Below are 16,737 nucleotides of genomic sequence, written 5' to 3' on the forward strand. Positions count from 1 at the left end.
AAAAATAATAAGATAGATTAAACTTGTAATATTTCACTTTACGGACATGAAAATTAAAATTGTATCCATAGAAGTGTACATAAAACAAATCACGACTGTAAATATAGTATACACTTTTGATCGTTATTGTTTCTATTTATATAAGTCGAAGTCATTTTTTTTTTAAAAAAATTAATGTTTGTGTCTTTGGGTGACGGTGAGCTAGAGCGGAGTTATGGGAGCTGGTAGGGAAAACCGTTAGCTGGAGGACATGGCTGTGTTCGGAGTCCAGTGATGGAAGCCAATCCCTCCCGTACGGAAAACGAAGCGGTCCTTTAGCGCGTGATTAATTAAGTATTAGCTAATTTTTTTAAAAAAAAATGAATTAATTTGATTTTTAAGCAACTTTCGTATAGAAAACTTTTTAAAAAAAACGCATCGTTTAGTAGTTTAAAAAACGTGCGCGCGGAAAATGAGGAAGATGGGTTGGGAACATGGGGATGCAAAGACAGCTGATGTGGTAGAGTCCTTGGATAGACCATGTGAGGCCGGTTTGGCTGTTCAATGGAGCATCCTGTTTAGGTAGGACTTGGATTTAGGGCCTGATCGGAACTGCTATCTGCTGCTGCCGCTATGGCTGTGGCTGTTTTTCAGCTGCTGCCGCTGCAGCCATTTTTAGCTCTTGCAGCCACAGTTGCTGCAGCAGCAAGCAGTATCGATCACACCCTTTAATTCCAAATGCTGTGCCGTACGACGGTACGAGGTACGAGCAGGTCAGCGGGTCACCAGTGTTGTGTGAAGCCAAGCTGTATTCACTAGCTCGGGATAGTTGGCACAAACGGCATGAAAATGTGGCGCCGTAAATAAGTGAAATACAGCTGCGTACTTTTTGAACACGCTGCAAACATGAGACGGAGAAATTTCAATGCAAAACGGAAAATAAAACTGCAAACATGCGACGGAGAAAACTCAATGCAAAACGAAAAAAAAAATGGGAGCCTGTCAGAGAACCTGAGAGCCATCCTGGCCAGGCGAGGCCCGGCAAGAAACGATCCTCTACAGCCGTGGGATCAAATCAGCCAGTGATCCGGCCGTTAATCACGCTCTGGCCCACAGGTCATGCGTCATCAACCAAGCTTAAGTGCTTGCCTCCTTATTAGTCAAGGATGCAACGGTACGAGCCTATAGAACAGATCCCGTTCAAGTAAGGTCGTGCCACGGATCATCTGCACAACTCTTTTAAATCAGCTTTGATCTATGTGGATAGCCGAGGTGGTACTAATACTAGTCTTTGTTGTCGTCCAATTGCGTAATGGGCCGGCCCATACTGCAATACATGTCCTGAAAGGCTTCATGGCCCACTACGAAATGCTTTTCTCCTACAGTTTATCTTACTTCTTCACATCACGTGGTTTCCAACGTACCCAGTGTTCCCGGCTTCCAGCATTTGCTGGTAGCACCAGTAGAAGACGCCTGTCTTGTGCTATGGTCCCTGACTGCACATCTGATTCCTCCAAGATCCATGCATGCCTGATAACTTTAAGTTGCTTCAGAAGAACTTTAAGTGATCTGTTCGTATGTTTAAAGATTCCTTGATAAAATAAGTTGCAGTTCTGAAAATCCTAGAACTTGGAGACCTGGATGAATTACTGTCATCTGAACCAAATAAGAGATGGCCTTAGCCACTAGCTAGAGAGACTGAAATTCAGGGGCAACAAATCCACGAGCCAACGTGATCGCAATTCACATGGCAAAAAAACCACGGGGCAATTTAGTAACAAGAAATTTTCATCATCATCTTGATATATATACACATCAAGGAAGCAACCGGCCAAATCTCAAGCCATGGTTTGCTACTTCAGCTCTAGCTACGTACTAGTATCTCGAGTTTATACACTAATTAGTACTCCAGCAGCTGATGTACATGACCGTCCTCAACCCCTCCTCGGCCTTCTCCGCTCTCCTCCTCTCCGCCACCGCCGCCGCGGAGGCAGGCAGCTTCTTGCCCTGCGAGACGCCGGCGGCGTTGGCCTTGGCTGCCTTGTGGATGGACCGCAGCGCGTAGTTCCAGCGGCAGAGTCCGCCCTGGTCCTTGAGCGCCTCCACGGCGCCCACGCTCATCGCCACCATCCACGACGCCTTCGCTGCACCCGCCATTGATGAGATTGATCCGATGATCTCCTCTTTAAATTTCTCGCGCTGTTGTTGTTGTGATTTGTGAACTGAATTGAACGATGCTTTGTTGTTGTTGTTGAGGAGGAGGGTTGGAGTGGAGCTGGATTTATACTGGAGGGAGGCCAGTGGGGGTGGCGCGAAACAGGTGGCCGCGCTCGCTGGTTTTCCCGCGATACCGGGTGCTTCCTTCAGCCGCTTGCTCCTCGCTATCTGTCCCGGCTGGGTTGGTGACTCACCATCTTGGCGCCCGTCCCGTCTCGTCTTTGTCCCACACGCGCAAGTGCGCAACTGGCAGATTCGTGGGGATTCGTGGGGATAATATGGGTTTATATGGAGTAAGGTGACAAGGACGCGCGCCACTAGCGAGCTGATGCATCCCACACAGTTCTCTTCTCTCGGCGCCTAATCCTTTTTGGGCTCTCGAATCTTAACATGGACGAATCTAAGGCCCATGTGATCATACGAAGGCCCGGCCTGGCTGTGTGTCAAGCTAACGTTATCCGGTTGCACACCACCTCTTCCTCCTGTCCCTCGTGTTTGTGTCACGTTCGATTCTCCCAAGCTGATCTTGTGTCGCCGGAATTGAGCAGGGGGGGACGTGCCGCGACGGATCGAGGCGATGCGGCAGGCGGTCGGCTTGTGCAAGGCCCATCAACTTCGGCCGGCCGCGCTGCTGTCCCCGCGGCCGTTGCTCCGGCGAGCGTCCCCCTGCCTCCCTGCAGGTGGTTACAAGTTACACTACCTCCCACTGCATCGGTTCTTCGCGTGTGTGCTTACTGCTTAGTGCTAACTGGATGCAATTGTGCAGCGGGAGCGGGTGGGGAGCTCAGGAGGGCCAGCGCCGCGTCGCGGTTGGTGGTCAGGAGGAGATGCCAAGAAGAGGAGCAGCAGCAACAGCAGGAGGAGGAAGAGCGGAGCAATGGCGGTGGTGGTGATGGGGAGCAAGAGCAGAGAACATTTCTCAGCTTGGAGGAGGCCGGGCTGGTGGAGATGTCCGGCCTCAGCACACACGAGCGATTCCTCTGCCGCCTCACCGTAAGTGTGCATCTCTACTGATCGATTGCAAAGATATTACAGTGGCGAGCAGATTAGCATATCAAAGTTGTGAAGTTTAGGTGAGGTGTTTGTCTCAACGAGCCGTTGACGATGACGAGTAACCATGTGATTTTTTGTGACAGATATCGTCGTTGAATCTCTTGAGAGTGATTTCGGAGCAAGAAGGCGTCCCCATTGAGGAGCTCAACGCAGGCCTTGTTTGCGACTGGTTCGTCAAGGACAAGCTCAAGAGGGAGCAGAACGTGGGCTCAGCTGTCCTGCAGTGGGACGACCCTGGTTTCTAGCTCCATCATCCGTTTATGGATGATGGTGATTTGGTGGTCTTGCCGGCGTCTCCACCGAGAAACAGGGTTCATCAAGTCAACATTTTTCTCGGTTGATAGAGCTCACTGATCACTTTCTTTGAATTAAAGAGGGTTCCTTTGTCTTGCGACACTCGTTGTGCCTAATTGGGCTTTTTACATGTCAGTACATGACGACCTGTATCACTTCCTTTGTATGCCAGAGACCAAAGCCAGAAACACAGCTTAATTACGAAGAATCAGTTTCAAGAATATATGGATCAGAAATTGCTGTCGGATTGTTTTCAACTTTTCATTTCTAGCATTCAGTTGAACATTTTACTCATCAATTTTCAAAGTACTTGCAAATCCTAGAAAGCCCCAATACTTCTTGTCGATAGTGTAAGGCTAGGAGCTTGTTCATAAGGTCATCTGACTTCTTTTGGCAAACAATAACTTCACGCAGGTGTTTTGAGTCAAGGAGATACACCAAAAATGACTTTATGCGTGCTACAGAATGTAGCCAAGTACATATGCCCAGATGTGCCAAAAAAAATTCCGCAAGTATGGGGAGATATTACAGGCACGACAGCAAATGCCAAGTAGCTAACAAAAGTATTTGTACGTCCATCAAACAGAATTACAGTGGACCCTGGCCCATGGGTGAATCATCGGCCAACAAAGATGCCTACAAACACACATAATCACAGTACATATCTTTTGTTTCCTTAGGAAATGATTTCGCTGGACTTCTTATCAAAAGAGTGAGTGCACCAGATGCAAGTCCAACGGGCTCACCAACTCCTTCAGCCTCTCCATTTCCTTCTGCAATCACAATAATGCAACTTATATCTCTATGCTCACTATTCAGGCATAAAAAAAATCAAAACAGGAAAACACCAAATGTCTGAGATGTATGAGTTCATGTCATATTGCATGCTGTTTCAGGCATAAAAGAATCAAAACAGGAAAAGAGTTGATGTCATATTACATGCTGTTTCACCAAGTAGGTTGTCTTAAAAGAAGATACTTGGATCTACAACATATCCATTTTGCAGACAGAACAATCATTGACAGTTCGTAAGTGAAGCAATCATAACAAATGAAACAGGGGGGAGAGCAGCATCCCACAAAACAGGGAATTAAATCATAACAAAGGCCCAGTAAAGCTGAATGAAAACAATATCATGCAACAGCGCATTGCACACACCCTCAACTTAACAAGGGCCACAAGCATGAGTTAAGAGATAGTGCCTCAAATTTATCACTTGATGTCATACTATCTACTGCTTCCTCAAGTATGTTCTCCCTGAATCAGGGACTTGAATCCACAGAATATATATTTTGCAGACATGATCATCGTTGATAACAACTAGAAAAGGCACAAAACTCAGGGCATGGCTCTTTGATAGGATACATGATGAGCACAACAAGACTTCCCTATGACTAAAAAATTCAACAGAATATCAAATGCATCAGATTTATCTGTTGATGTCATGTTATCCACTGATTTGTCAAGTAGGTTCTCCCTGAAACAGGGACTTGAGTCCACAGGGCATCCATTTTGCAGACAATATCATCATTCGCAAAAAACATGAACATAAGTTTGAATACATCTCTATCAAGTAATAATGCTCAGTAAAAACTTGTAACAAATAGGAGTACCAACAAGTAGGTTCAGACCTCAGTAACAGCCCATTAATCTCATTATAATGTAGGCCCCCCAAGTAGGTTCTCCCTGACTAACAGGGACTTGGAGAAACCTACATCTCACATTTTGGGCACTGCATCATAGGTCACATTCTATTACCATCTAAAATATCTTCTCTTACATACAAGACTATGGCTACAAAAGCGAGTTACAATTCAAAAAATCATGAGCTACTTAATAGTAGACTTCAGTTTAAAAAGCCCATATAACTCATTACAATGTAGGACCCCAAGTAGGTTCAAACCTGAAAAACAGGCCCTTGAAGCTACCTACATCTCACACATTGGGCAACTCTTCATAGTCTACTAATGAAACAAAAAAAATACAACAGATGGCAACTCAAATATTGCTTGAACAAGCTTGCACTATAATTAAGAATACTGTAAAGAGGGCTTTCAAATTTATCTCATACAATTCATATAGCGTGATAACCTCAGAAAAAGCAATCAAAACCGTACTAAATTACGCACCAAACAAAAGCATTGAACATGATTGCCGAGATTGTCTTAAACCACGTTTCTCAGCAAACAGAGACTTAAAAAATAATAATTAATGTGGTGAGACATTTTAGAAGCATAACCACCAGATTACTGTTATCTCCCACGTTAAACTCACCAGAAATCGATTTTTGCCTCCATGACTGGGCAACCATGAGAAAGAACAATCTCAAGGAGCCAAAGGTGAGGAGAGGCACGCACATGGCAAATACTACCTCAAGATTTCATTCGATTTTTGCACATCCTCTATAGCTATAATAATAAACAAATTAATCAAGAGTCTTACCCATCATGAATCGGTCTTCTCTGGCGAATTAGAGGACGGCGGAGAAGACCCAGATGCCGCGGGAGGAGCATCGTGTGAGCAACAACCACCGGGGCCGTGATGATGGTGGTGGTGATGGTGGTGCTTCTTGGGCTGCGGCTGCCGCAGCGGCTTGCGCATGTCGTAGGCGTCCTCGCCGTCGGCGTAGTACTTGGCCTCGACGTCGTGGATCTGGTACCCGAGCGTGGAGGTGTAGAGGTTGAAGGCCGCGCGGTTGGAGCGGCGGACGTGGAGGGAGACGTACTCGGCGCCGAACACCTGGTCCATGGCAGCCTGCGCGGCGGACATGAGCTTGGTGGCGAGGCCGAGCTTGCGGTGGGAGCGGAGCACGGCGAGGGAGGTGATGTGGCCGTGGCAAGGCTCCGAGGGGTCCTCCTCCATCTTCGCGAGCACGTAGCCGACGATCCGGCCGCCGTAATCCTCCGCCACGAACAGCAGCTGCGGCCACGACAGCATGTGGTAGAGGTAGTACTTCATCTGGTAGTTCTCCGGCAGGCACATCAGGTTGCACGCCTGCATCGCCAGCAGGTCGTCGATCGTCGCCTGCCGTATGCACACCATCTTCGCCTTCGCCGCCGCCGCCGCCGACTACTTCTCCGGCGTGATGTGGTGGTGGGTGATCGCGATGCGGACGGTGGTGGTGGCGGCGGCCTCTCCTGCGGATTTAATAGAGGTGAGGAGGGGAAGAGACCTTGACCTAACCCTAGAGGAAAACGGGCCGTGTATATGGAAAGTGGGCTCGTGTATTGATATTAATGGGCCTTGATGGGCCGGCCCATTGCTATTGCTACATCGAGAAGGGCGCGCACAACCTAGCCCACTCCGCCGCCGCCGCTCGTCCACAGCTCGCCGCCGCGGCGCCCCTCCCGGCGACGACTGATGCTCCGCCCCCTAGCCGCCTCCACCCCGCCGTCCCCGAGCAGCTCGCCGACGCTGACCAGAGCAGAGGCCCGTACGACGGTCTCCGAACTGCTCGCGAAGTAGGGGAAGCCGCCACCGCGTTGTCGTCGCCTAAGCTTCGCCGGTGCTCGCAGGGTTTTGGTTTGGTTTGGTTTGGTCCGGTGAGTTCCTTTGCTTTGGTCAGATATTTCATTAGTGGATTAGTATGAAATTAGAGGATGCTATTCGGCTAATAGAATATGGACGTATGGAACCAATCGTGGTGTTTTGATATCACATTTTGCTGCTTGTTTACTGTTATCGATGCAGTGAGGGTTTGATCAGGAAAGTGCTTGGGCTCAAGTCTGAAGCTGAACCAACACCGGCAATGTGAGTTATCATGTTCATGGTATATTTAAGCCATTAGTATCTGGTGGCTGGTGGAGCGATGGTATTAGATAAGTACATTGATATTGGTTGTTATGTCGAATTGCTTTGGGCTTTGCTTAGAATGAACTATTTGGTTGCACAGAGCATCCTATTAACTGTCACCTGATACTTACACTGCGACAGACATGACGCTTGACTCATTATATATTCACTGTCAACTTGTGTTTCAGGGGAGACGAAAGCAACACACTCCGTGTACTTGTGGCAACCGATTGCCATCTCGGCTACATGGAAAAGGACGAGATTCGTAGGTTTGATTCATTTGAGGCGTTTGAAGAGATATGCTCATTAGCAGAGCAGAATAAGGTTTGTAGGAGCTGCACATTTTTCCATTCTTTTCTGCTTGTGTTGCAAAATTTATTGGCCTGCTCATTCTGTTGGGGGATAACCTTCTATTTATGAATTATGAATTATAATATGATGGAAATCATACTGAATTGCAGGTTGATTTTGTGCTACTTGGTGGTGACCTTTTCCATGAGAACAAACCTTCACGTTCAACCTTAGTTAAGACCATTGAGATTCTACGGCGTTACTGCTTGAATGACCAGCCAGTGAAGTTCCAGGTTGTCAGTGATCAGACAATCAACTTTCCAAACAGGTTTTGACGATGAGTTATATCACTCTATCATGCCATTTTTTTCTTGAGTGTACTCTAAATTTGGTGATCCCTCAATGTAATCTTTCATAAAAGTGTCACTTTTGCTGAAATTTAGGTTTGATATATCATACGTGTATGCAGATATGCATTTTCCCCTTAATTTTCTTACATGAATTTTCTTGGTACAATCACAGATTCGGCCAAGTAAATTATGAAGATCCAAACTTCAATGTTGGATTGCCTGTGTTCACTATCCATGGAAACCATGATGATCCAGCTGGTGTGGTATGAGAATCTCGTTCTGACATTCTGTTATTATGGTTATTATGCTTATGATGGGTGCCAGCTTTTCTCATGCATTCTTGCCCCTCTCTGTAGGATAATCTCTCTGCAATTGATATTCTCTCAGCCTGCAATCTTGTAAATTATTTTGGGAAGATGGACCTTGGTGGCTCTGGTGTTGGTGAAATAGCAGTCTATCCTGTACTCGTAAAAAAGGTGCGCTACTTCAGCTGCAGGCAAACCATGAACTCTCACATGTTAATCCTCTGTTTTTCCTGTTATTTCAGGGTACAACTTTTGTTGCGCTCTATGGCCTTGGAAACATTAGAGATGAACGATTAAACAGGATGTTTCAGGTGCATTTCCATTGACTTTTCTAAGAATTTGAAGTTAATTCGCAACTTGGCAGCACTAGAGCAAGAAACTTTCTTGATCATTTGAACATTGATATCATATTTTTATATCAATTATTCAGACACCTCATGCTGTACAATGGATGCGACCTGAAACTCAAGATGGAATGTCAGTATCTGACTGGTTCAATATTCTTGTTCTTCATCAGAATAGGTATGGGCGGTGAATGAATGGTGACAAACTGTAGTGGAATGTCAGTATCTGACTGGTTCAATATTCTTGTTCATTTTTTTATAATCTTCATGCCGCTTACTGAAAAGAAAATTGAAACCTGAAATCATACAGGATAAAAACAAACCCTAAAAGCGCAATCAATGAGCATTTCTTACCACGTTTTCTGGACTTTATAGTATGGGGCCATGAGCATGAATGCCTTATTGATCCCCAGGTAATGACTTGGATTTTATTTGATTTCTTTTTTAAAAAATAACGTGAATATGCACTTGTCATATGATCAATTGTTTATAGGAGGTACCTGGGATGGGTTTTCACATCACTCAACCAGGCTCATCAGTTGCAACCTCCCTGATTGATGGTGAAGCAAAACCAAAGCATGTTCTCTTGTTAGAAATCAAGGTCCTATTGAAAGCTCTCCTCTTCATGTTGAACAAAACTTCAGTTTGGTGTTTTCTCATTCCATTTTTATTCTTAAACAGGGAAACCAGTATAGGCCAACCAAAATACCTTTGAGATCCGTTAGGCCCTTTCACTATGCTGAGGTATGATACCCCTCATTTCATGCTTATTTCAGTGCTTGGGTCTCACTGTCCTAATATATAGGTTGTGTTAAAAGATGAAGTGGATGTTGATCCCAATGATCAGGCCTCTGTTCTTGAACATTTGGATAAAATTGTGAGTTTTCAGTTTTCCATGATTTGTTATAATCTTTTCCATTTTATTGAGAAGCATGGTGGCATGCTGGTGTGGAATTGGTTCAACATTGGCTTATTTGCCCGTTTGTTGTCAGTCTAGTTTTCTTTGTTGAATGAAGTCGTTAACCCTCAATCTCATAATACTCAATTGTTTCAGGTAAGAAATCTTATTAAGAAGAGTAGTCAGCCAACAGCCAGTAGACCAGAGACCAAACTTCCACTAATTAGAATCAAGGTAAAAAAAACAGAAGAGATGTACTCCGCACAAATTAATCAAGACAGGAACAATGAAAGTGCTCATATTGTTCTGTAGGTAGATTACTCTGGGTTTTCAACAATTAATCCACAACGATTTGGTCAGAAGTATGTCGGGAAGGTATCTGAGTCCCTAATTAGGTTCTTACTCAGAATTCTTACCTGAATGAGCTTATTTGATAGCTTCTTGTTGTAAGGTTGCAAACCCCCAGGATATTCTTATCTTCTCAAAATCAGCAAAAAAGCGTCAGACTACTGGAGGTATTCCTTTATGTTTAAGAAAGACAGTGCACAAGTTATTTACATAGTGGCAGAATGCATCAAGCTATGAGGAGCAACAGATGCCATGTTATTCTGACTTTTTTGTTTAACTGACTATGTCTATGTATATATACAGTAGGCAATATTGATGACTCTGAGAAACTTCGTCCCGAGGAACTAAACCAACAAACTATTGAAGCTTTGGTTGCCGAAAATAACTTGGTACTTCTTGAAACTACATATTCTGTATTATTTTGCAGTTTTGCTCTTCTCCTAGGAGAAATAATTGCTGCTATCTGTTTTTCTTGATGGGATTCCATTTAGTTGTATATATGATGATCATAAATGTAAAACAAAGATCTTGCCTTTTTCCTATACTGCCTTATGCACTAAATGGATGGTAATGTGTTTATTCTTGACTCCTACAGTATTAGGCTGAAATATAATTAAATTTTCAGAAATATAATGGCAAGAAAGGTACTTCTGGCTAGGAGGCCCATTATGGTAGCTATTGAATAACAGCCAATAATTTAATGAGCGACATCTCTATCTGGTCCCATTACACTTCACCATATGAGCTTTTTACAATAATAGCCTGAGACTAACAGTGGTACTGTGAAACAAGGACTATTTAATTGTCTTAGTTGGGTTTGTGGGTCTGGAATTCCTGATTTTGTTCTATAGATTCTTTGGATAGCTTCTTACATCCTTCTTTTTTTTAAAAAAAAATATTAGAGTAACAATATAAGCTTCATGACACAAATCTTGTTTCCAGAAAATGGAGATTCTTCCAGTTGATGACTTGGACATTGCATTGCATGATTTTGTGAGCAAGGATGACAAGATGGCGTTTTATGCCTGTTTGCAGCGGAATCTTGAAGAAACCAGAGTATGCTTTGCTACATTTTCTATTGTTGGTTTTAGTTCTTTTTTTTTATCAAAGGGCCGTAGCTCTCCATTTCCATTAATAGAAATGAGACTAGAATACAGAGGTAGCCTTTTTTAGTTCTTATTTGATTGCTTGCTGCCTGATAAAATTGCATGCATCTAAAATTGAAATCCTTTGTTGAAACCTGCAGACTAAATTGAATTCAGAGGCAGATAAATTTAAAATAGAGGAAGAAGATATAATAGTCAAAGTTGGCGAGTGCATGCAGGTATTTGGAGCAATCTACTATTGTTCCTATGAGGTTGTGGGGTGATTAAAAGGTTAATATTTTTAACTACTTAGGAACGTGTGAAGGAAAGGTCCCTCCGCTCCAAGGAAGATTCACGGTTCACGTCAAGCTCTCAAAACTTGGTGGTTTCAATGTCCTTATGCCCTTAATGTTGTATGCCATTTTTTCATTGTTGCTGATTGTTTGTTGCTCTTATGATACTTGACCAGGATACTGGAGGTAGATCTGTTACAGCTCAAAGTAACCTGAACTCTTTCAGTGATGATGAAGACACCAGGGAGATGCTTCTCGGTGCAAGAACAACTAATGCTGGAAGGAAAGCATCTGGATTTACAAGACCCTCTAAAGATGCTACCGATGTTGCCAAAACTGGAACTTCCAGAAGGGGCAGGGGAAGAGGGACGGCCTCAATGAAGCAGACCACTCTGAATTTCAGCCAATCAAGGTTATTAAATTAATTGCTACCTTGCATTTATACCATAACTGTGCAACCTATGCCAAAATGGAATAGCCATGGTACAGTCTAATTTGCATTTTGAGTGTTAAAGGTGTTTGAAATCGTGTGCCCTGGTTTTAACTCTGCAGTAGATGCTCCAATGCTAATTTTACCATCCAATATTTTGCAGGTCAAGTGCTGCTATCCGCAGTGAGGAAGTGCAATCTTCTTCAGATGAGGAAAATGAGACTAATGAAGCAAACGAAGTTGTTGAATCTTCAGTATGATCATTTCCTCTATTTGTAGTTCTGTACTTTTTCTGTATTAATACGCATAAATATAATGTGCGCTTTTGCTCGTGGCAAATGACCTGGTGAACTGAAACATTGTATATTCTTGAATACTCACAGGAACCGGAGGAGAGTCCCCAACAAACTGGACGGAAAAGGGCAGCTCCTAGAGGTGGTAGAGGTAGGGGTAGAGGCGCTACTGCAAAAAGGGGTAGAAAAGCAGATATTTCATCCATCCAGAGCATGCTGATGAGCAAAGATGATGATGACGATGATGAAGATGACAGGCCGAAGAAACCTCCACCTCGGGTAAGTGAATCACCTTGACATTTTGTCAGTTTGACGGGTCTTCTTGTGGTTTGTCATTAAATTGTTTGCATTGTGTTGTGTACACGCACTGATACTACAAACCGTTGGTTTTACGACCTACAAACTGTTTTTTTTTTAGAATACGACCTACAAACTGTTGGTTTTACGACTTTGTGTTACTCTGCAGGTCACTAGGAACTACGGAGCTGTTAGGAGGAGATGACCTCTTGTTAGTCTAAGTCTGCCTGGCAAATTAAGTTTCCAATGAACTACTGGAACGCCAACTCGCGTGATTTGTACATTCCTTAGCCTCATGGATTTACGTGCTTGTAGCTGCTAAATGCTGGATGTCAGTTTGTACATTGGCAACATGACATTCATGCGGGCACAAGGGATTCTCATCATCAATAGTAGGTGTTCTTCAGAGACTAGAATATACGTTTTCATGATTCAGGCGTACCTGACCGAGCGTCCGAAAGTTGTTCACGACATAACACTCTGCGTTGGCCAAACCAATACTAATTGATCATGCAAAAGTCGTAAACTGGATACATACGGAGAATGGTTTATGCGTGCATATAACTATACAAAAATCTGCGAGCCGAACTGCCAAAGGTTCCCTGGAACCTATAGGTCACGCACTCGCGCATATCTACTTAAACTACTTTTCTTGGTACCATGTCCAGTGTTCGCTTATCGCCACAAATTAGCTGCCTTGCTAGATATGCCAAATGCTCGTCTGTGGATTCATATAGTTTGGTGGAGGAGCTCCGTAAGGAGGCCTGGGGACTGGAGCTGAGTACTGTGATCCAGAGTTGTGCACATCTGTTGTCAGTCAAAGAAAGATGTGTTAGTTTTACTTCAATGTTAGCACACTGTCAGTCAAAGAAAGATCTGTAGTTTTACTTCACGGGTAGCAACATAATCTCTAATTCCAAGTAGCCAATTAATAGGTCAAAGAACCCTATGATGATGAGTGCTAATGTACTCAAATGTGCTATAAAAGTTTCTAGTTACAGAGCTTATTTTTCTCACTTCGTAATTTTAAGAGTTTGTATAGTGAATCTGTAATCCACCAAGTTGAATTAGCTTGTAACAAAATGAACTGAAAAGAAAGAGCCTGAGCTAGCCACTTACCGTGAGAATGCTGCATATAGGGCATGTAATTGCCACTGCCAGAATTGTACACGGCAGGATGTGTATTGATAGGCCTTCCAACAGAATTTGCCGCTTCATAGCCAGATCTCCCATAGGCTTCATTTGACACAACTGCATAGGACTGGTTCCTGTCACCAATGGGAGCTTGAATTCTTTGTTGCATATCGGTGTTCATGCTGTAAGGATTAGGATTGTATGGACCTGGGCCACCATTGGAATCATATACGCTATTTCCATGACCGGGAAATGGGGTATTTGGATATGTTGAATGGCTTTGGTATTGGTTTGGGGTACTGGGGTAGTTCAGATGAATTTGATGTTGGGTTGGGTTACTTGGGTAGCTCGAGTGAATTTGATCTTGATAAGGGGTACTTGGGTAGCTTGTCGATTGGGCTTGATGTTGGTATGGGGTGCTTGGATGGTTTGATTGGATTTGTTGATGTTGGTATGGGGTATTTGGGTAGCTGCTTAAGTGGACTTGATGGTGGTTAATCCCTGCTGGACTCTGGAAACCCTGAACACCCCATGCTGCCTGTTGGTGTGTCAAGGCCCTTGGTGTCTGCACACCACTTCCATATGGACTGTCCATTTGTCGGTGATAACCTGGTGACAGAGATGGCATTGTCCCAGCAATAGTCCCACTATATGTTGAGCTCACCTGTAAGCATCTACGTTAGGACTTGTACATGAATCAAAAGATCAAGCTAACCCATGATGACAAAACATAGGACCAAATCCATAAGCAGCAATAATGGTAACATACATTTTGGTTACTGAAATTGGCATAGCTGGGAGTTGAGGCTTTTGGCAGCAAACGTTTCATCTCATCCAGGTTTCTCTGGGCTTCATCCCTGGAAAGCTCTACAAAGATTACCTGCACATGTTGAAAAGTGTAATGAGCTAAGGAAAAACTTGATAGTAACCAAAAGATGGAGTACAGCAATGCCAAGCAACCTCGTCAAAGGGCTCTTTAGAATCAGGCATGTCCTTGGACAGTGGTAAGACGAAATTAGCTGAAAATAGGTGTTTATGGCAATATAGTAAGTAATTGATGCATAGAACATAGACAATGAACATTTCGAGATAGCAGTGATGGATTTGGCTGGATACCTGTCATCTCATTTACTGCATCAGCTGGCACATCCTTCCCCATTTCCTTGAAACGCTTTGCTGCCCGGACCTTGAGTTCACTTGGCGATGGGAACACAACCACAGCAGTCTGTTGCACAACAAGTATATGAAATTAAACACCCCACAAACGCATCCAACATTGACATTTATTAATTCAGCAACAACACGGCAAACTGTGAAACTGTTATCCTTTCGCAGCTTACCTTACGGTAGTTTGCAAATGGCCTTAGTTTGCGACTACGGGCATTTTTGTAAACATTAGTCTGATCGATGATGTAGTTGCGAGGGATCTTCGCAGCCCTGGTCAGCAATGTGTTGAAAATCATTGTGGCACGATCCATCAAACGTTCAAAGCGTTCACCGTAGTTATTCTTACGCAGCAATCCTGGCACCTGCAAAAGGAAAGTCATAAACTGAAAATAGTGGAAATCATAGAGCATGCAAGTTGTGAAACAAGCATAGGAACCTTCATTTGCACCAATGCAAGATTAGTCCCGAGAAGGATAAAGCGCTTCTCCTTGTGCTCCTTGATACACTTCTCTGCCCATGTTGACTTCCCTGAAGCTGGGAGACCAACCATCATCATGATTTCACACTCTTTTTGTTCTGCAAACACAGGGCCAGATACCGCATTCCCATCGACACAAGCTGAGGGCCAGAGCTCATAACCATCAACAAGCTGCAATCCATCCTCCTTGCTGAATTGCATCTCGACAACAACATTCTTCAGCAACACATGTGGAAAGATTGCCGACTCCCATTGCATTGAGCTCACAGGAGATTCAACCAAACCCAGCCCTTTGTCACTTGCATCGAAGTGCTTGGCAATGCCAAGCCACTCCCCATTCCTGGAGAACCCGATCGACGCCAACGGCTTGGAATCAAGGTCCACGGCGCAGACAACCGTATCCCCAACCCCAAACTTGACGCCATACTCCACAAACTTGCCCTGGTGGGAGAATTTCCCCGTGCCCCCAAACCCGAAGCTGTGGCCGGTCTCCCCGAGGGCCCCCACGGGGTCGCCGCCCCTCGAGACCCCGACGCGGCAGAGGTGCTGCTGGTCCGCGGCCGTGTCCTCCATCTCCACGGCCTGCTCGGCGACGACCTTGCACCCGAAGCAGTACTTCCCGCCACCCCTCACGCCCACCGTGGCGCGCGCGCCCGACCAGCAGTAGGCGAACCCGCCATCATGCAGCGCCTCCCCCCGGAGCCCGCCGCCGCCGACGTCGAAATCTGGCCGCCACACAGCAACGGAAGAGGGAGTGGTGAGCAGAGCGCGTGATCGATTGCAACCTGCAAAGGAAGAACCGTGCGTACCGAGGTCGCAGTCCGCCGGGTTGAGGCCCACGCGGGCAGGCTGGGGTTCCGGCGGGGCGTCACCGTCGCGGCGGGGGCGCTTCGGCGGAGGCGATCGCGCGGCCTCCTCCTCCTCCCGCTCCGGCGAGGCCATCGGCTAGGGCTCGCTGGGTTTCGCGAGGCGAGAGAGAGAAAGAGAGAGAGAGAGAGAGGAGGGGGGGGGGGGGTCGCTTCGTGCGCGCTTCGGCTTCGATGGTTCGAGCTCGTCGTGGTCGGTTCGGTCGGTACGGATGGTGGCAAAGGGAAGGAGAAGGCTTTAGATATAGGGCTGGGCTCTTGTATGGTGCGGGCCTTATGGGCTATTGGGAATCTGAATTAGGCCGGCCTAGTACACATTTCGGCCTTGTTCGTTTAATTTCACACCATAATAGGTGTGAGATTAATCTCTTTCAAATCCTCCTTAATCTCATTAGACTTCTGGAGCCTCGTTCATTAGACTTCTGGAAATATGTGGTGTGATTGCTTTTTCTTTCGATAATCCACTCTATAATCTAGTAATCCACTTTAAAGATGCTTATTTTAGATTATTGGGTGGCTACCAGCTAACAAATAGCTTATAATCCAGAGAAACAAACAACTCAAAGCTTATTCTATGTCGGCTTATTATAATTCAGCTTACAGTAATCTGGCTTAATAATATATATTACAATAATTTTAAGCTGAAACAAACAGAGGCTTAGTTTATTTATTGAGAGAATACGGTAGTGCAGAAGGTGGAGAACGGCTCCGCTTTTACACTAGTAGACACAAGGAAGACATACGTGTTACCGTTTGCGCATAATACCATATATTTCAACAGCTGAAACACACTTGTGTTTACGTAAATGCAGTGGCGGAGCTA

General features: G+C 44.9%; 5 protein-coding genes and 4 non-coding genes across 9 annotated transcripts; 2 read left to right on the forward strand and 7 right to left on the reverse strand.

Moving 5' to 3' along the window:
• Positions 1 to 975: 975 nt before the first annotated feature.
• Positions 976 to 1,193, reverse strand: LOC112938834 (small nucleolar RNA U3). The gene has a single exon (XR_003242154.1). It is a non-coding gene; the product is annotated as a small nucleolar RNA U3 (small nucleolar RNA).
• Positions 1,194 to 1,749: 556 nt separating this feature from the next.
• Positions 1,750 to 2,232, reverse strand: LOC4337134 (uncharacterized). The gene has a single exon (XM_015780187.3). It carries the CDS (start codon positions 2,134 to 2,136, stop codon positions 1,876 to 1,878), a length of 261 nt encoding a protein of 86 aa, XP_015635673.1. The 5' UTR covers positions 2,137 to 2,232; the 3' UTR covers positions 1,750 to 1,875.
• Positions 2,233 to 2,680: 448 nt separating this feature from the next.
• Positions 2,681 to 3,766, forward strand: LOC4337135 (uncharacterized). The gene is made up of 3 exons (XM_015780186.3): positions 2,681 to 2,876; positions 2,963 to 3,189; positions 3,333 to 3,766. The coding sequence occupies exons 1-3, from the start codon at positions 2,774 to 2,776 to the stop codon at positions 3,492 to 3,494; spliced, it is 492 nt and encodes a 163-aa protein (XP_015635672.1). The 5' UTR covers positions 2,681 to 2,773; the 3' UTR covers positions 3,495 to 3,766.
• A 210-nt stretch (positions 3,767 to 3,976) lies between these two features.
• Positions 3,977 to 6,660, reverse strand: LOC4337136 (N-terminal acetyltransferase A complex catalytic subunit NAA10). The gene is made up of 2 exons (XM_015780184.3): positions 5,986 to 6,660; positions 3,977 to 4,316 (listed from the first exon to the last, which is right to left on the reverse strand). Exon 1 carries the CDS (start codon positions 6,583 to 6,585, stop codon positions 5,989 to 5,991), a length of 597 nt encoding a protein of 198 aa, XP_015635670.1. The 5' UTR covers positions 6,586 to 6,660; the 3' UTR covers positions 3,977 to 4,316; positions 5,986 to 5,988.
• LOC112938877 (small nucleolar RNA Z278) lies at positions 4,964 to 5,078 on the reverse strand. The gene has a single exon (XR_003242196.1). It is a non-coding gene; the product is annotated as a small nucleolar RNA Z278 (small nucleolar RNA).
• Positions 5,173 to 5,288, reverse strand: LOC112938875 (small nucleolar RNA Z278). The gene has a single exon (XR_003242194.1). It is a non-coding gene; the product is annotated as a small nucleolar RNA Z278 (small nucleolar RNA).
• On the reverse strand, positions 5,392 to 5,505 carry LOC112938876 (small nucleolar RNA Z278). The gene has a single exon (XR_003242195.1). It is a non-coding gene; the product is annotated as a small nucleolar RNA Z278 (small nucleolar RNA).
• Positions 6,661 to 6,843: 183 nt separating the features above from the next.
• Positions 6,844 to 12,710, forward strand: LOC4337137 (double-strand break repair protein MRE11-like). Its single transcript, NM_001419895.1, has 23 exons — positions 6,844 to 7,085; positions 7,234 to 7,293; positions 7,524 to 7,659; positions 7,797 to 7,954; positions 8,149 to 8,239; positions 8,333 to 8,452; positions 8,524 to 8,592; positions 8,712 to 8,803; positions 8,936 to 9,038; positions 9,119 to 9,226; positions 9,307 to 9,369; positions 9,431 to 9,502; positions 9,680 to 9,757; positions 9,836 to 9,898; positions 9,975 to 10,038; positions 10,175 to 10,260; positions 10,814 to 10,927; positions 11,118 to 11,195; positions 11,270 to 11,338; positions 11,426 to 11,661; positions 11,843 to 11,933; positions 12,063 to 12,251; positions 12,439 to 12,710. Coding segments are annotated over exons 2-23 (2,118 nt in total). The 5' UTR covers positions 6,844 to 7,085; positions 7,234 to 7,291; the 3' UTR covers positions 12,475 to 12,710.
• Positions 12,711 to 12,754: 44 nt separating this feature from the next.
• LOC4337138 (uncharacterized) lies at positions 12,755 to 16,014 on the reverse strand. Its single transcript, XM_015780182.3, has 8 exons — positions 15,858 to 16,014; positions 15,007 to 15,773; positions 14,744 to 14,932; positions 14,520 to 14,628; positions 14,364 to 14,422; positions 14,173 to 14,283; positions 13,389 to 14,067; positions 12,755 to 13,076 (listed from the first exon to the last, which is right to left on the reverse strand). Exons 1-8 carry the CDS (start codon positions 15,988 to 15,990, stop codon positions 12,970 to 12,972), a joined length of 2,154 nt encoding a protein of 717 aa, XP_015635668.1. The 5' UTR covers positions 15,991 to 16,014; the 3' UTR covers positions 12,755 to 12,969.
• Between the last annotated feature and the right edge of the window lie 723 nt (positions 16,015 to 16,737).

This window comes from Oryza sativa, chromosome 4, assembly GCF_034140825.1.
Source record: "Oryza sativa Japonica Group chromosome 4, ASM3414082v1".
In the NCBI taxonomy this organism is placed as follows: Eukaryota; Viridiplantae; Streptophyta; class Magnoliopsida; order Poales; family Poaceae; genus Oryza; species Oryza sativa.